Raw genomic sequence first — 17,601 nt, 5'->3', positions numbered from 1 at the left:
TCTCGATCTCCTGACCTCGTGATCCGCCCGTCTCGGCCTCCCAAAGTGCTGGGATTACAGGCTTGAGCCACCGCGCCCGGCCCATGAATACATTTCTACTACCATAATCAATACCAGAATTTTACAGAATCATGCTTCTAGAATCTCTAGGTTTACCAAGATGATTCAGGGCCTGAGCATACTTTTGGAGCAATTTCTCTTTTTTAGCTCTATGTCGGAGTCTTTTTCAGTCCCTCTGACTATGGCTTGTGGCTTCATAGGAAATCATAGGCTGGACTAGAAGGGCTGGGATCCTTTCTTCTTCCACCTGCCCTGGAATAGATGCCCTTGCTTCGCCCATTCCAGTCAATGCACTTTACAATGGGAGACACCATCACATTTGCCTGGCAAGGGGGGACCAAGAAGGGCTTTCCAATGCCAAATCTTCCATTGTAAGTCCTGATTGCTAGACTCTCACAGTTTCCTAATCAGGGTATTAACATTAGACAGCGGCAAATAACCCAGCTCCTGAAATTCAGCAAGGCACATATTATCTTACTCCTAGTAATCTGAGGTCAAGGCTGAAACAAATTTCCTTATCCAAGTGAAATGCTTACTCTCTTGTCCCCTAACTGCTCACAGACCACCCATTTTGAATAACTCATTTTTGTTGCCTTGACTTTTTATTACCGTATTTTCTCTTCATTTTTGTTTGTTTGGTTGGTTGGTTTTTTTTTTTTGTTTTTTTTTTTTTTTGAGACAGTCTCACTTTGTCACCCAAGCTGGAGTGCAAGTGGGGTGATCTCGGCTCACTGCAACCTCTGCCTTCCGGGTTCAAGTGATTCTCCTGCCTCAGCCCTCCCAAGTAGCTGGGATTACAGGTGCCCATCACCATGCCAGGCTAGTTTTTAAATTTTTAGCAGAGACGGGGTTTCGACATACTGGCCAGGTTGGTCTGGAACTCCTGACCTCAAGTCATCCACCTGTCTTGGTCTCCCAAAGTGCTGGAATAGAAGGTGTGAGCCACTGCATCCAGCCTATTACCATATTTTCAAGTGCTTCAGCTTCAGTCGGCATATGAGCTAAGACACAAGAGACAACAGGTGCTAGTTCACCTAATTGCTTTGCTACGACAGAAAAAGGACTTCCAGGTTCCCAGGCTGGTTTTAGGAGATTCCTACTGCCTCTCTACACATCTCAACTTAGTTCCTCACTTTAAGTTCTGTCGTTTAGAATACTTTGGTCCTGATACCTGATTTCTGTGTTGTTACAAGTCAAAGAAACCTAACTTGAACTAGTTTAGGCAAAAGGGGGATTATTTATCAGAAAACTATAGTATTTCATAGAGTCCTAGTGCAAGAATATGGCTGGAACTTGGGAACAAATGGATCTGGCAATCTGAATGTCATCAGGACTCTCTACTGCTCATCTACGTGCCTTTCTGCTTGCTTCCTCTCTCTCCCTCTCTCTTTCTCTCTCTTCCTCTCGATCTCTCCCTCCTTCCCTCTGTTCCTTCATCCTTCAACCTCCCTCTCTAGTCTATATAATAATAAACCCAGCTCCTAACAATTATCAAACTTTGCAGCTTATAACCCAGGTACCCAAGAAGATGTTGGCTCTTTTTCAGTTCCAGCTCCAGCTTATCCTTCTCAGTTTCAGTTCCATAATTCCTCAGGACTTGCTCTCGTCAGCCCGGCTTTGGACAGATGCCATTCCCTGCACCAGTCATCTGTTGGGGAGGTCATAAGACTGTGGCTTCCATGATAACCACAAGAGTGGTTCCCACCAGAAGGGGATGCTTTCCAGCTATAACATAAAGGAGTCCACCATGCTAACTTTTATGGATGCAGGGGAAAAGATAAATCTGCAAAGTAGATAAGGAAGGATATGTCAGAGATGTAGAAGAAAAACTGGGGGAGACCAATAATTTTAGGGAAGCCAAGAAAGGATAGAGGTTCAAGAAGGAAGAAAGGGGTCATTACTCCAAAATTTCAAAGACAGGTGCGGTTATTGTAGAAAGGCGACCGTGGGACTTAAGAATAAGGAGGTTCTTGATTATCCTGACAAGGAGTAGTTCCAGTGGGCAGTAGGAAATGGAAATGGGGTATGTAGTGAAAGCCAGAGTTTAGTGGTTTCCAGAGTGAGTAAGAAGTAGATATAGGCTGGGAGCGGTGGCTCATGCCTGTAATCCCAGCACTTTGGAAGGCTGAGGTTGGAGGATCACTTGAGGCTAGGAGTTTGATACCAGCCTGGGTAACATAGCAAGAACCTGACCGCAAAAAAAAAAAAAAAAAAATTAGCCAGGTATGATGGTGCACACCTGTAATCCCAGCTACCCAGAAAGCTGATGAGGGAGGATTGCCTGAGCACCTGAGCCTAGGAGTTGGTGACTGCAGTGAGCCATGATCATGCCACTGAACTCCAGCCTGGGTGACAGAGTGAGACTCTGTCAAAAAAAAAAAAAAAAAGAAAAGAAAAAAAAGAAAGTAAATACAACATAGATGATTCTTTCAAGAGGATTGACTGTGAAAATTAGGAGGAAGGAGAATAGATCAGAAAGATATGGAGTCAGAGGAATTTTTTTTATTTTAAATAATTTCTTACATGTTTCTGACATGGAATGTTTAAATACTGGTGGGATGGAATCACGAGAAAAGGTGTAATTGATGGATAGCTATTTTTGTTAGTACTGCCCATCTCCCCTGGGCTGGAAGGGCCAGGAACAGGAGATAAGGCCCTGGCTAAAGGTGTGAACCATTTCAACTTTTTTCCCAAGCCACACTGGAAAGTAGGGCAAAGAGAAGAGGTGCCTGTCCTCAGCACTGGATGAGCCAGGTTGGGGCCCAGGGCACACCCAGGGGCCTGGGATTGTGGGGAGAACAAATGATCCCAAGGCTTGAGCCAGTCCTCAGTGGTGGGGGAAGGGTGTTCACAGAGCAGTGACATCCAGTGACAGGCAAACTTGCCACAGGCTCTGACTTCCCCATCTCAAAACCCTGCCTGTCGCTTCTCTGCCCACCTACTCACTCCGCAGTGTCACTGCCTAGCTGCCACCTGTTGTCTCAGCTCCACTTCCCCACCTCACATCACTCCCCAGCTACTGCCCCTGCCTTCCGCTCTCACCATCCCTGAAGCTGGTTCACCAAGGCCACTTTCACCTCCTTGTCACTTCCACTGAATACCTTTCAGTCCTGATCTGTGTTGACTACTTGGCAGCCTTGAAGCTGTTGGCCCTGTTTTGAAACTCTGTCTTCCCGTGTCCTCCATGAAGCTGCTCTCTCTGGGAACATTTATTCCTTCTCCTAAAATAACAACTCATTATTAAACACCTAGTCTCTGTCGGGGCTTTACTAAATTCATTATAGATAATCCTCACCTGGATGCAAGATGGGTCCATGAGACAGATGAGAAAACCGAGGCTCAAGGTGGTCAAGGGGTTTTTCTAAGGCCCCATGGCAGCAGGTGATAGAGCCTGGATTCGAACTGAAATTTGCTTCGCTGACCTCAACTCTAGCTTGTTGTCTCCCTCACCTCTTGGGCCCCTCCTCTTCTTCTTTGGTGTGCTGCGCTCTCAGCCCCCACCCTCTTCTCCTCACAACTCAAGTGAGCACCTCTGTGTCTGTGGCTTCTGTGCCCATTTTTCTTTTCTTTTCTTTTTTTTTTGAGATGGAGTCTTGCTCTCTTGCCCAGGCTGGAGTGCAGTGGCACGATCTGGGCTCAACCTCCACCTTGGCAGCAACCTCTGCCTCCCAGGTTCAAGCAATTCTCATGCCTCAGCCTCCCTAGTAGCTGGGATTACAGGCATGCGCCACCACGCCTGGCTAATTTTTGTATTTTTAGTAGAGTCAGGGTTTTACCATGTTGGCCAGGCTGGTCTCAAACTTCTGACCTCAAGTTATCAGCCTGCCTCGGCCGCCCAAAGTGCTGGGACTACAGGCATGAGCCACTGCGCCCAGCCAGTGCCCATTTTTGTGCTGATGATGCTTTAATGCCCACACCTCACTCCCAAGTCGCAGTCTGGTATGCATTGTTGTTGTGGCTGCTGCTATTATCATTAAGAACTAAGATTCATGGAGTGTTTATAACATGGCAGGTACCATGCCAGTTTCTTTATATACACTAAATCCTTACAATGGCTGGGCGTGGTGGCTCACGCCTGTAATCCCAACACTGTGGGAGGCCAAGGCGAGCAGATCACTTGAGCCCAGGAGTTTGAGATCAGCCTGGGCAACATGGCAAAATCCCGTCTGTACAAAAAATACAAAAATTAGCCAGGCATGGTGGCGTACACTTGTAGTCCCAGATACTCGAGAGGCTGAGGTGGGAGGATCCCTTGAGTCCAGGAGGTGGAGGTTGCAGTGAGCCGAGATTGCACTGCACTCCAGCCTGGCTAAGAGTGAGACCCTGTCCGAAAAATGAAATAAAGTAAAAAATAAAAATCCTTACAACAATCCTATGAGGTAGTTACTATTATCTGATTTTCCACTTAAGGAAACTGAGCGTTAAAGAGATTAATCAGGCTGGGCGCTGTGGCTTATGCCTGTAATGCTAGCACTTCGGGAGGCCGAGGTGGGCGGATTGCCTGAGCTCAGGAGTTTGAGACCATCCTGGGCAACATGACGAAACCTCGTCTCTACTAAAAATACAAAAAATTAGCTAGGGGTGGTGGCGCATGCCTGTAATCCCAGCTACTTGGGAGGCTGAGGCACGAGAATTGCTTCAAACTGGGAAATGGAGGTTGCAGTCAGCCAAGATTGCACCACTGCACTTCAGCCTGGGTGACAGAGCGAGAGACTGTCTGGAAAAAAAAAAAAAAGAGAGAGAGATTAATCAACTTGTCCCAAGGTCAACAGGAGCCTAGCTTTGTCTGACCCCAGAGTCATTCTCTTAACTGCTATGCTGACTCAGTGTCCTCTCCCAAGAGGTCTCACACTTGACATGTCTGCATCTGAACTCAACTGTCCATTGCTTCGTATATAACTATAGGCAAGTGAGTGAATGTCTGAGCCACAGTTGTTTCAACTTGCCCAAAGCCTGTCCTCCTCCCATGCTGTTTCAATAAATAGTCCTGCTGCCTCCCAGTCAACAGGAGCTGCATGAGACTCTTCCTTTTCCCTTCCCTCCCCACCACTCACTCATCAAGACATGGCGACTGTGTGCTCTAAAAACCCCATTCTCACTGCCCGGGGCCTAGTCCTCTCCTGCCTAGACATAGCAAGATCCTGCTCTCAGGGCTTTCCCATCATTCATTCAAAGAACCTTCCTTAGGCCTGCTCATTTCTCAACCACCACGGGTCCCACATTCTCTTCCTTCCTAGCCCTACTCTGCACAGCCCCCAGACCAGTCTTTCCAACACACAAAGCTTACCAGATCTCCCCAGCTCCCTGAACCCCTGACTCTGAGCAAAAGCTCCTGAACCTCAGCCTGGCTTTCAAACCACAGACTGTGTGGTCCCACCTCCTCTGCAGCCCTAGCACCCACCCAACCCTCTCCTGAGCACAGGAGCATCTGCACCATTGCTGGTCTTCCCGCCCATCCTTTCTCCTGCTCTGCCCTGCATGGGTAGGGGATGTCCTCTGTCTCTCCACAGTCTCAGCCCCACTCCCCATATATGTTTTTCTAGTGACACTAAGCCCAGTGGTAGGCATGCTAAGGTGTGCAAAATCAGTAATGTCTATTTTATAAAAGCTAAATATATGGTTGTGCAGTAATGTGAATGTATTTAATGCCATAGAACTGTACACATAATAATGGTTAAAATGGTGGCTGGACATAGTGGCTCACACCTGTAATCCCAGCACTTTGGAAGGCTGAGGCAAGAGGATTGCTTGAGCCCAGGAGTTTGAGACCAGCCTAGGCAACACAGGGAGACCCCCCATCTCTACAGAAAAGTTAAAAATTAGCCGGACATGGTGGTGTATACCTGTTGGGGACCAGCCTCAACACCACCTGTAGGGTACCCAAAGTCTGGTGGCGACAAAGGATTGAGAAGAGACAAATTAAGATTTGAAAGGTGGGGAGCCCCAGGGGCCAGCTGCAAAATGGGGGCTGCAGAAGGCTCAGAGTTCTGGTCAACACACTATTGAGTACAATCACTTAGATCTGAGAAGCAGATGTTCAGGGCGAAACAGTGAAAGGGAGGCAATGCATCATAGGCGTAATCTATAGCAACAGTGGTTTAAATGAATCTCCTTTGTGCTCAGTGTATCTTTAACTTATTGGAGAGTAGCTAGTGGGAGCGACTTAACTAGGAGCCTGCACGTCTGTCCACATTTCAGTGTTTCAAAGGAGTGCCTTTCTCTTGAACAGTGTTTACAGATAAGAGAGCGGGTCTCGCTCTGAGCATGGGAATATGATGGCAATTAGGAGGGTTTCCTCCTCAGAGGCCTTTTGTGGCTTTCCACAACTTGTTGTGCCATATTTTTATGGCCAGTTTATGCAGGCACCCCATAAGCCTTTTTCCCAATACATGCCTGTAGTCCCAACTACTCAGGAGGCTGAGGTGGGAGGATTGCTTGAGCCCAGGAGGTTGAGGCTGTGGTGAGCCATGACTGCACCACTGCACTCTATCCTGGGCAACAGAGCGAGACCCTGTCTCAAAAAAAAAAAAAAAAAAGGTTAAAATGATAAAACAAAACTAAATATAAATGCCTCCCCCAGGGTTCTAGTCCCTGGAGCAAATAGATAGGTCATGATTGGGCCCTCTCCTCACCCCATCCTCCCCAGCTTACAGAGGGCCTGGGTATTTTATGCTGTGATCCCCATGGGCTCTGCCTGTTGGGAGGTCAATGTCCAGGAGCCTTCCTTCCTAAGCCCCCACTCTGCTTCCACTCCTGGGGTACCATTAGGAAGTATTAGTGGGCCCCCCTGCCCATGCAATCACAGACTCAGTCTTTTTGTGTGTGTGTCGGGGGGTCTGGATTGCTTCACCTCCTCTCCCTTTGCCTTGGTATAGTCCTCTCAGGAAGTTCAGGTTTCCAGAAGGTCAGGGTCAGGAAGATAGCTGTGGTTGACTTCGGCTTTGGGCCTGAGATCCCCCCTACAAGAGACAAGGATAAAAAAAAAAAGCCTGACCCGACCTTCTGCACGAGACAAGAAATGGAAGATTGTGACTGGAGCCAAACTCAGTTAACATCCTGGTCAGTCATTCTGGCACACCAGGTCCTGCAGCAGGCAGTCCAACCCCTTGAGGGCAGAAATCAAAAGTATCCTTCCCTGCATATGCAGACACACACTGACAAACAAGCATACATACAACCCACAAAGCAGAGACACATACATACAAGCAAAGATGTATGTACAGACAAGCCTACCCACAGACACAGGCATGCACAGAAACACACATGATTATACCACTACACACATACCCATGGCTAGGAAAACACATGAAGAGTCACAGGCCTCCATCACACACACACACACACACACACACACAAAGATAAGCCTACCTACAGAGTCACTAATAGGTGTCAGCAAATGTGTTCTAGAGATTGGAACAATGTGTGTATGTGGAGGAGGACAGACTGGTGGGAGAGAAAGCCAGATAAACATAGGGAAGGGAGAGATCCTGACGCCAAGAAAGGAGGGTCATAGGTAATTATCAGGTGCCAACCTCTCACCCAGCCCTCATTGATTCATCTGTGCATTAACAGTTACTAAGCTGAGTCCTCTGTTGGGCCTCAGCCCTATCCTCACATATGCACAGCCTGGGAGGAAGAGAGACCTGTCCATGAGGAACTATCACACAGAGTGGCACGTGCTAAGGTGAGGGATGCACATCCCCCCTCTGGGCAGCAGTGGAGGACAGATGTCAGGGAAATGTGAGTAAAATGTTGAACAAGTTGGCTGGACGAAGGGGATGGACGGGGAGGTCACCTTGGGCCAAGGAAACAGGTGTAAACATTAGTTTCCTTTTGCTGCTGTAACAAATTACCATAAATGTAATGGCTTCAATACAAAAATTAGCCGGGCACTTGTAATCTCAGCTACTTGGGAGGCTGAGTCAGGAGAATCGCTTGAACCTGGGAGGCGGAGGTTGCAGTGAGCTGAGATCGTGCCACTGCACTCCAGCCTGGGTGACAGAGAGAGACTCGGTCTCAAAAACAAAAACACAAAAAACTACACAGATTTATTCTCTTACAATTGACTGCTCAGAGGTCTGAAATCAGTTTTAGTGGGCTAAAGTCAATGTGTTGGCAGGGCTGGTTCCTTCTGTAGGCTCCAAGAGGAGAATGTATTTCCTTGCCTTTTCGGTATCTAATGGCTGCCTGCATTCCTTGGCTTGTGGACCAGTACTCCATCCTCAAAAGCACAGCACTCCAGTGTCTGCTTCCATCATTCCACTACTGTCTCCCCTGACGACTCCTGCCTCCCTCTCTCCTGTCGGAATCATTGTGGTTATATCACCCCACCCCAGATAATCCAGGATAATCTTCTCATCTCAAGATCCTTGACCACGTCTGCAAAGTCTCTTTTGCCATATAAGGTAATATTCACAGGTTCTGGGAATTAGGATGTGGACATCTTGGGACCATTATTCAGCCTACCATTAGGGGAGTGGCATATTATCTCACAGTCTTTAAAATGCCCTCCAATTTTGTTATTATCAGGCTGAAGATAAGGAATTGGAGGCTCAAAGAAGTTAAGTGATTTACCTTAGACAGGCAGACAGATAGATAAATGATAAATGTTTTCTAAAATAGACAAAATACAAAGAAAAATGCAACAAAGCACTCAAAACCTCACCACCCAGAAATGATCAGTATTACATTTTGTAACCATATACCTAATATAGAGAAAGAAGCACTGAGAGAGAAAGGTTAGAGAGACAGCCAGTCAAGTAGAAAAAAATATCTAAGAATGGGACTGTTCTCATAGTCCTAATGGGACATACTATAGAAACTATTTTTTTAACCAAAAGTAGAAAAGGTACGTTTACTTGAGTTTAACAGAGAAAAAAAGAAACTGAAGTGAAAATGAAGGAATAGCTGAGCTATTTCTTCACCTTAAAAGAACAGTCATTCCTGAAAGACCTCTCTCAAGAACCATTTCAATTAAGTGATTGGGCCAGGCGCAGTGGCTCACACCTGTAATCCCAACACTTTGGGAGACCTAAGCGGCAGGATCACTTGAGCCCAGGAGTTCGAGACCAGTCTGGGCAACATGGAGAGATCTTGTCTTTACAAAAACTTAAAAATTAGCCAGGCATGGTGGCACATGCCTGTGGTGGTCCCAGCTACTCGAAGGCTGAGGTGGGAGGATTGCTTGATACCAGGAGGTCGAGGCTGCAGTGAGCTGTGATAGTACCATGTCACTCCAGCCAGAACAACAGAGCAAGACCCTGCCTCAAAAAAAAAAAAAAAAAGAGGTTGGATTTACCATTATATTCTAGCTTTATCTATTTATTGACTTAGCTATGAACAAAGATGTGATTAGTACTTCTGCTTTCCTTGCTACCTCACCTCTGCATTCCTGACTGTGCATATAACTTTCAACTCCCCTGACATTACTAATAGCCCACTGTTGACCAGAAGCCTTATTGATAACATAAACAATTGATTTGCACATATTTTGTATGTTATATGTATTATATACTATATTCTTACAATAAAGCTAGAGAAAAAAATGTTATTAAGAAAATAATAAGGAAGAAATAATATATTAATATTTACTATTCATTAAGTGCAAGGGGATCATCATAAAGGTCTTCATCCTCATCTTCATGTTGAGGAGGCTGAAGAGGAGGAGGAAGAGGAGGGGTTGGTTTTGCTGCCTCAGGGGTGGCAGAGGCAGAAGAGGGAGAGAGAGGCAGGACAGGCGGGCACTCTTGGTGTAACTTTTACTGATTTTATTTAATCTGTGAACAAGTGGACCTGCACAGTTCAAACTCGTGTTGTTCAAAGGCCAACTGTATTTACATTGTTTTGTAACTAAAATTCCCACAGTGTAATCTTAGCCTAAATTGAATTAAGGTTAATTCCCAAATGGAATTAATGTCACCACAGGTTCTTTACCATGAATCTCCCTTCTTCAGCTCCTGAACTTGACTAATCTCTTGGCTGACTGGATTTTGTCATTGAGTAGTCTTTTCTGGAAAGGCTCATGAGTACACCATCCCCCAAATTCATGATTGAGATCAACCACTCTGTTGGTTATGGTTTAGGGTGACACTTTTTAACCCTCAGAACTCTGTAGATATTGTCTTCACTTGTCAAATGCTACCTTGGAGAAGTCTGAGACCAGACTGAATATTCCCCCTCGTAAATAAATGACTTGCTTCTTCTGTCTAGGTGCCTTAAGTATTCTTACTTTAGCCCCAAAGTTTGGTAACTAAATCAATGTGTCTTTTTTCTTTTTTAGAGGGAAGGGTCTCACTGTGTTGCCCAGGCTGGCCTCAAACTCCTGGGCTCAACTGATCCTCCTGCCTGAGTCTCCCAAAGTGGTGGCATTACAGGTGTGAGCCACCTCACCCAGCCAAATCAATGTGTCTTCATGTCAATTATTCTGTGTCAACTTTTCTGGTATACAGTACGCCCCTTTCAATCTGAATATTCAGTTCTTTCATTTCAGGGGATTCTGTGATGGTGTTTCTTTGTCTCATTAACTCAGAGGTCCCCACCTTGCTTTGTCCATACCTCTCCCCTTGGACTGCCCCCTCTGGCATCTCCAGCCCCCAGCACTTTCAAGTTCCTGGGATGAGACAAGGGCCCATAGAATTAGGCCTCAGCACACAGTGGGTTTCAGTCCAAGGAAGAGAGGGAATGAGCAGGAAGCATTTCATGGAGACAGAGTTAGAGGGAACTCAGATGCTTCTCAGGAGGGCATCTGGGCACAAGCACAGCATGAACCAAAGCATAGATGTAGGAGAGGATGGGAACAATTACTGGGGAACAGGAGGAGTCCAGCTGGAGGAGTGCCAGCTGGAGAAGCAGGGGAGAGGCTGGAGCGGTGGGGCAGGCAGGGTCCAGGCAGGGGCTGCCTTTGTTGTAACCAAAGCACCTAGCTCTTGGGTCTGGAATCTCAGGGATACTAATGGTGGGCGGGGCAGGTGCAGTAGGGAAGCCTGGTTCCCGTTTCTCCTCCCCATCCTCAGCCCCTCCCAGAGACCTTCCTCTGAGTGCTTCTCTCCCAGTGCCCCCTTGTCCTGGTAATGCCCAAGGTGTTCCTGCTGTTGTCCTGACAGCTGCAGGTAAAGCCTCAGCCATGGCCACACCAGGCACATGCCATCACACACGAATGTAGCACAGATGCATCCCTGGTCACCTAGCCACACTAAAACAAACATGGTACACAGCTGCATACCATCACTGCCATGTGCATGTGATGGCGCAGTGACACATGCTGTTGTGGGCATACTTTGCACACAGCCCCACAGTCTGGCTCCTTCTCTGGGTCAGTTGCTTCTAAATTTCCTGAGAACCTGTCCTGCCCCCTGGTGGCCATTCCCCAAGCCACTGCCCCTCTAGAAGGACCCCTTCTACCTCCTTGCCTTCTGGCCTAGAGCAGGCTCTTCCCTCAAACTGCAACTATGAGACCAGGCCCCTCAGACATCCTCCACACCAGTCTCCCCCATCAGACATCCTCCAGACCACCCTCCCACCTCAGATGTCCTTCAGACCAGCCTCCCCCCTCAGACTGGTGCTGTCAGGCAAGGCCTTCTCAAACAGGGTGATCAATGTCCCAGTTTGCCTGGGACTGAGGGGTTTCCTGAGACTTGAGATATTCAGTGCTAAAACTGGGAAAGTTCAGGCAGACTAGAACTAGTTGGCGGTTCTAGTCTTCGGATCCGTGTGCCTTCAGCTTAGTCTCCCCTCAGACTGGACCCATCAGACCAGGCCCTTTCAGACACCCCTGGGTCAGCTTACCCCTCAGGCTGGGCCTTTCAAACGAAAGCTCTTTTGATGCGTTCCCAGACGAGCCCTGGCTCAGGCTCACCCTGTCGCATGCGCCCTCTCAGACCCACTCACCCTCAGATTGGCTTCCCCATCAGAGTGGCACTGTCAGGTAGGTCCCTTCCAGCCTCTCCCCAAACTGGCTCCATCCGACGCCCTTCCTCAGACCTCCTTCCTCTCCCCCTCCTCTGAGAAGAGGCAAGGTGGAGAGATTACATCCCAATCACTCCTGCCCCGAGGACCTTAGCCCTCCATCTCCAGGCAGGCATTGCCTTCCCAGGGTCTGGCCGCTCTGGGCTGTGGGCCTCAGGACCTGAAGACAGGCAGGTGCAGGATGCAGGACTGGCACTGGAGCCGGGGATTCTGTTCTCTCCACGTGAGAATGAACTTTCTCGGGTGAGCTCACAGGCTCCAGGGAGTTCTCAGGGCCCGAGGCTGCCCAGGAAGGATTCCTGCCTGATGTCGCCCTCTTTCCTGGCTGGCTGCTGGGAACGCACACCAGACATGGGATGTCTGTGCTGAGAGCTGCCAGCCTAGGAGCAGGAATGAAGGGTAGGCGGGTGGCCGAGAGGGGGCAGCAGAAGCCAGGACAGTCCCTGGTGCAGGCCGGAGAGGAGCGGCGGCCACAGGCTGGGGTCTGGATAGGTATGGGAACACAGAGGGAGGCAAAAAAGAGAAGGACTGACAGAGTCAGGGAAGAGGGAGACAGAGGTGGAGACACGGATAGAGATATATACAGAGAGACACAGAGATGGGGATGGAGACACATGAGACAGAGGGAGAGGGAGAAGGCAGAAAAAGGGAAGACAGACAAGGAAGAAGAGATGCGAAGACAAGCATGGAGAGGGATGGATATAAAGACAAGGAGGGAAGAAGAGACAGGAGAAGAGACACAAGATGGAGACAGAGAGAGACAGGGATGGAACAGAAACATACAGAAAGAAATGCAGATAGGAAACAGGACAAAGACAGATTCAGAGATAGGAATGGGACAGGAGACAAATATAGGCTGGGTGCAGTGGCTCATGCCTGTAATCCCAGCACTTTGGGAGGCCAAGGCGGGCAGATCACCTGAGGTCAGGAGTTTGACACCAGTCTGGCCAACATGGCAAAACCCCGTCTCTACTAAAAATACAAAAATTAGCCAGGCATTGTGGTGGGCACCTGTAAACCCAGCTACCCGGGAGGTTGAGGCAGGAGAATTGCTTGAACCCGGGAAGTGGAAGTTGCAGTGAGCCTAGATCGCACCGTTGCACTCCAGCCTTGGTGAGAGTGAGACTCCGTCTCAAAAAAAAAAAAAGAAGAGACAAACATAGAAATGAAAATGGGTTCAGCAAGAAGAGAGGGGCGGGGGTGCACAGAGGCAGGTCTAGAGTTGTAAGAATGGAGTAGAGCCACACTGGAAGAGAGATCAAGTGGGCAGGGGGCTGATAGGCCAGGACACAGAGCGGGGCCCAGCCACAGTGTATCGTGGGGGCGCAAAGAGAAGTAGGGGGCTGGAAGGCTGGGACCCTGTGCAATGCACCTGAGGTCTGGGATCCCAGCCTCCCCTTCCCCCCATGCCTCAGGGTTGTTTTAATTCTCCAGATTCTGTTTTAGCTCCAAGAGCTGATGTCTGCAATTATGCCTGGCTCCCCAGAACCACCGTGGGAACTAGATGTGGAGGGACAGTACTAGAGAGAGGTGACAGTCAGCAACTGAGACCCTCCAAGGCGAACAGCCTCTGTGAGGCCAAGGGCCCAGGACCCACAAGGAGGGTGATCACCCGCAGGCCCAGGGCAGTTGTCTAGTCAGAGGCAATGATGCTGCCCCTCCAGCCACCCTGGGCTTGAGGCAGAGCAGGGTCTCTCTCTTAGAGCTGGGGGAAGAGATAGAGGCCCCAGTCCTCCCCTCCATTGGCCTCTGAGGCTCTGGCAGGCCCCCTCCCCTACTTCTGCCCCCTCCTCCCGAGGCCCCACATAATTACTTTCCCATGTTACTAATGGAGGCCAGATTGCTGATGCCCAAGCTCTGGGTGGGCGGTGGGTAGGTCAGGGCTGACCAGGGCTCTCAAGGCAGAAAGGCAGCTCAGGCCAGAGACTCCTCACTTCATCCCACCCACCCCAAAGATGAAGGGTGGAAGTTCTGACACATCCCAGGAATGTTCTGGGGGAGACTGCTGGTGACCCCGTTACCTCTACTCATGCTGGAGCCTAGGTTCAGGCTGAGCCACACCTCACAGGGACCAGACCCCCAGGCAGAACTCGGGGTTCAGGGTACAGAGCAGGTCCACAGCCACCTCTCAGGATGTCCATCCTGGGAGCGTCTTCCTGTGAATGAAGAGCCTTGCATTTCCATAGCTGGGTGTGTTCAGCTTGAAAAGCCACAGGCTTCACCTTGATGCCAGGCCTTTGCTTTCATGGGTCTCCCACCTAGAACACCCCTCTCTCTTCTAACCTGGAGAAGAGACGGCCACTTTACTCTGGAGCCCCTCACCAGGCCTCACCTCCGGGACTATGTCTTGTCAAGGCCGGACTCATCGGTGCTTGAGGCACTGTCAATCCCCTTCCCAGGGCACGTTCCCGGGGGGCCTGGATCCCAGGAAGGGGTATCCATTGCTGGAGCCTAGTCTGAGGGGAAAGGTTTGAACTGGGAAAAAGTGTGTGATGGCATCAGGGTGGCTGGTGGCTCTGTGCACACATCTGTGCACAGGTGGGTGTGGGTGTGGACCTGACTTTGACTCCACCCCCCTCTTCTTACTGCAGGCATCCAGAGCAAGGCCAAAACCTGGCTCCCCAGGTCAGAGCTCCGGCCTCTCCTTTTACCCCTGCCCCCAGGTCATAGGGCCTGCCTACTTGGCCCCAGCCCTGGACATTCCCAGCTGAGAATGCCTGCTTACGCTCAGTAAGGCGGCTTCTATAAGTGGGGTCTGGACCTAAGCAGGCCTGGGACAGCCAAGTGTCCTCCTCTGAGGAGAAGTCAGAGGGACCCCGGAGCCCCAGTTTGGGGACTGAAAGGGTGTGGGCAGGATCTGAGGTTGGACCAAAGACTGACCATCCTATAAAGCCAAGGCCCCACCCTCTCCAGCTCCAGAGTCCTGACTATAACCCAGCCCTGGGAGTAAGCCTTGTACTCTGTCATTCCAGTTCTGAAGCCCAGGTCCTGTCCCTGGTCATACTCCAAGCAACCTCCTCCTTCAGGCAGCCGCCCTGCCTGCCCAGGCCCAGGACACTCTGTGCTCTGAGCCCTTGTGGCCTGGCTGAGCCCTAGGCCTGACCTTCTGGCACTCCTGGACTGTCTCTTGGATGGCAGGGATCAGGCACACCCCCTGGCCCCAAGGATGAAGCCTGCCCCTCCCCTTCTGCCATCTTAGCCCTGTGCACTGGGCTCAGGCCTGGGCACTCATGGAAGACAGTTCTAGAGGTGACCCTTGAAAGGCTTCTGCCCCAGCCAAGACTTGGGCAGCCTCCAGGACTGACTGGATACCCTATGGGATCCCTCATTTCCCGCAGTTTTTCCCTGGCTGCAACCCTGTGCTCCAGGGAAGCCCTACCCGCCAAGAAGTAGACAACACTGTTACCAGATACGCTGGCCTGAAAGTTGAACGCCTCTCCCCACCTTCCCCAACCACAATTTCTTTCCTCCACCAGCCCTGGAAGGGGCAGGGTCCTTGGAAGAGGGGTACCCTCCCAAAGCGGATCTGTTCCAAGGACTCATGAAATGGTGACGTTTAATGAGAACCCCCCACCCCCCACCCTGTATATACATCTATAAAAAATTCAAATACAGCAAGTTACCATTGAGTCAGACTAGAAGGGACTGACAGGGCATTAAATACTGTGGGATAGGAGCAGGGTCAGGGGAGGGGTGTACAAAACAGGGCAGAGGGGAGGGGACTGAAAAGTGTGGGTGCTGGGGGGAGGGGGATGGCTGGGCCCCCCCAGCATCAGGAGCTTATAATCTGACGGTGGCAACAGAGACCCTGGGATAGACAGGAGGCTGGGGCAGGAGGAGAAATCGGATGTGAGGGGCTCCCCTCACGTCCCCCAAGGGCTCCTGGGAGTCGCTGGCATTGGAGGGTCCAGCCCAAGGGGCCAGGGTGAGGGGGTCTTTGGTGGGTGGGTTAGCTGCATGGCCCACCTCCCACGAGGGAGGAAGGAGGGCCAGCTTGGTGCAGCAGGGCTGGGGGGCGGCAGGCCCGGGCCCGCCGGGGGTCTCCACAAATTGTGTCTGAAGAGAATGCAAAAGGTCCTCCTGCCCGTGTGCAAAATAGAAACCGGGGTCTGCAGGCTCAGCTCCGGCCTCTTGCTCCTCTGCAGGTGCTCTGCATGTCCTCATGGGGTGCCGGGCTCTGCAGAGACAGGCAGGGGCCTGTCAGGGAGGGGGCTGCAGTGGGGGTTCCCTCAGGCTCCCTCTGCCACCCAGCCTCACTCAACCTACCAGATCATGAGACTGCTGGCAGTGGTGGCAGCGGCAGCCAGGGCCAGAGTGACAGGGACGCTGACCAAGAAGGGTGCCGAGGGTCCCCCGCCGCTGCCCAGCTCCCCAGGGTCACAGATCTTCGTGGTAGGTGGGGGTGCCAGGGAGCTGGTGGTGCTGGTCGTGGTCTCTGGGGAACATGGGGGAAACTCAGGGCAAGGCCAGGGCTGGGGTCCCATCCAGATCTGGGGGCTCATGAGACATACCGTTCTGCTTCCTGCATCAGACTGGTACTGCCTCCCCCATCAGGCAGCCCTGCCTCCCCCATCAGGCAGATCCTGCTTCCCAAGGCTCACAGATAACCCCTCCACCCAATGACCCCTACCAAGGATGTCCAGATAGCAAGGACCAGGAATGGCAGGGGTTGGACAGACAGGCAGAAGTGTGGCTGCCACAGAGTGTGGCTACCCCGGGAGCAGAGGCTGGAGGCAGCAGGGTAGAACCAGGCCACAGGTTCTACCACAGGCCTCCAGGACAGCAGAGCCAGGAGGGAGGGCAGGAGCAAGCTCACCCGCAGCCTGGGCCTCCGTAGTGAGGTGTCGCGGTTCCTCAGTCCAGGGCGTAGCATGGGCAGCCACGCTCCAGTCACTCCATGTCCCAATTTCATTGTCCTTGGCTGCCACTTGGATAATGTACTCCTTCCCGGCGTAGGCATCTGTGATGGTGTGTGCTGTGCCATCAGACAGCTCCACCTGCAGCCAGACCATGGGGTGGGGGTAAGGACACACCTGGGGGCCAGGATTGTGAGGTCCCTCCAGAGGAAGTGAGCATGCCTCTGGGGAGAGGCGAGTGAAGTGCTCTGGGGACAGTGAGGACTTCCCTGGAGGAGAAGGAGGACATGGAGAATATTCTTGCCAGAGATTGGGGACATCTTAGGGAGGAGACCCCACGGGAGAGCAGTTGTCCTTGAAGGAGAGTAATGACATCTTCAAGGAGACCAGAAACACCCCAGGGGATAATAAGGAAGTCTTTGCCCTGTGCCTACGACTCTGCTGTTGCCCCTGCTCTCTCACAGTCCCCAGCCTGGCTGAATCCTGACCACAGTCCCAGCCTGGAGGTGGCAAGGGCAGGGGGTGAAAGGAGATGGTAGTGCCGCCCTCTTCTCCCACCAGGAAGCCACTGAGGGGAGGTTCCACACACTGACTGGAGCTAGGCTGCCTGAGTTTCAAATTTGGCCCCATCCCTTAGTAGTGAGGTGACCAAGTTACTTAACATCTTCACGCCTTGCCATCCTCATCTGTAAAACGGCATTCATGAGAGTATCCATCTCTT

At 50.8% G+C, this 17,601-nt stretch overlaps 1 protein-coding gene across 3 annotated transcripts in view; it reads right to left on the bottom strand.

Moving 5' to 3' along the window:
• Positions 1-15,562: 15,562 nt before the first annotated feature.
• Positions 15,563-17,601, bottom strand: part of CNTFR (ciliary neurotrophic factor receptor) — a 38,760-nt gene continuing 36,721 nt past the window's right edge. For all 3 annotated transcript variants that reach the window (XM_025359555.1, XM_025359552.1, XM_025359553.1), the window contains 3 exons: positions 16,841-17,021; positions 16,291-16,459; positions 15,563-16,201 (listed from right to left, as the gene is read on the bottom strand). In XM_025359555.1, the coding sequence (XP_025215340.1) occupies position 16,201; positions 16,291-16,459; positions 16,841-17,021 (351 nt within the window). In that variant the 3' untranslated portion in view covers positions 15,563-16,200. The remainder of the gene's footprint in view (positions 16,202-16,290; positions 16,460-16,840; positions 17,022-17,601) is intronic.

Source organism: Theropithecus gelada, chromosome 15 (genome assembly GCF_003255815.1).
Source record: "Theropithecus gelada isolate Dixy chromosome 15, Tgel_1.0, whole genome shotgun sequence".
In the NCBI taxonomy this organism is placed as follows: domain Eukaryota; kingdom Metazoa; phylum Chordata; class Mammalia; order Primates; family Cercopithecidae; genus Theropithecus; species Theropithecus gelada.
This window is presented reverse-complemented; position numbering and strand designations above follow the sequence as displayed.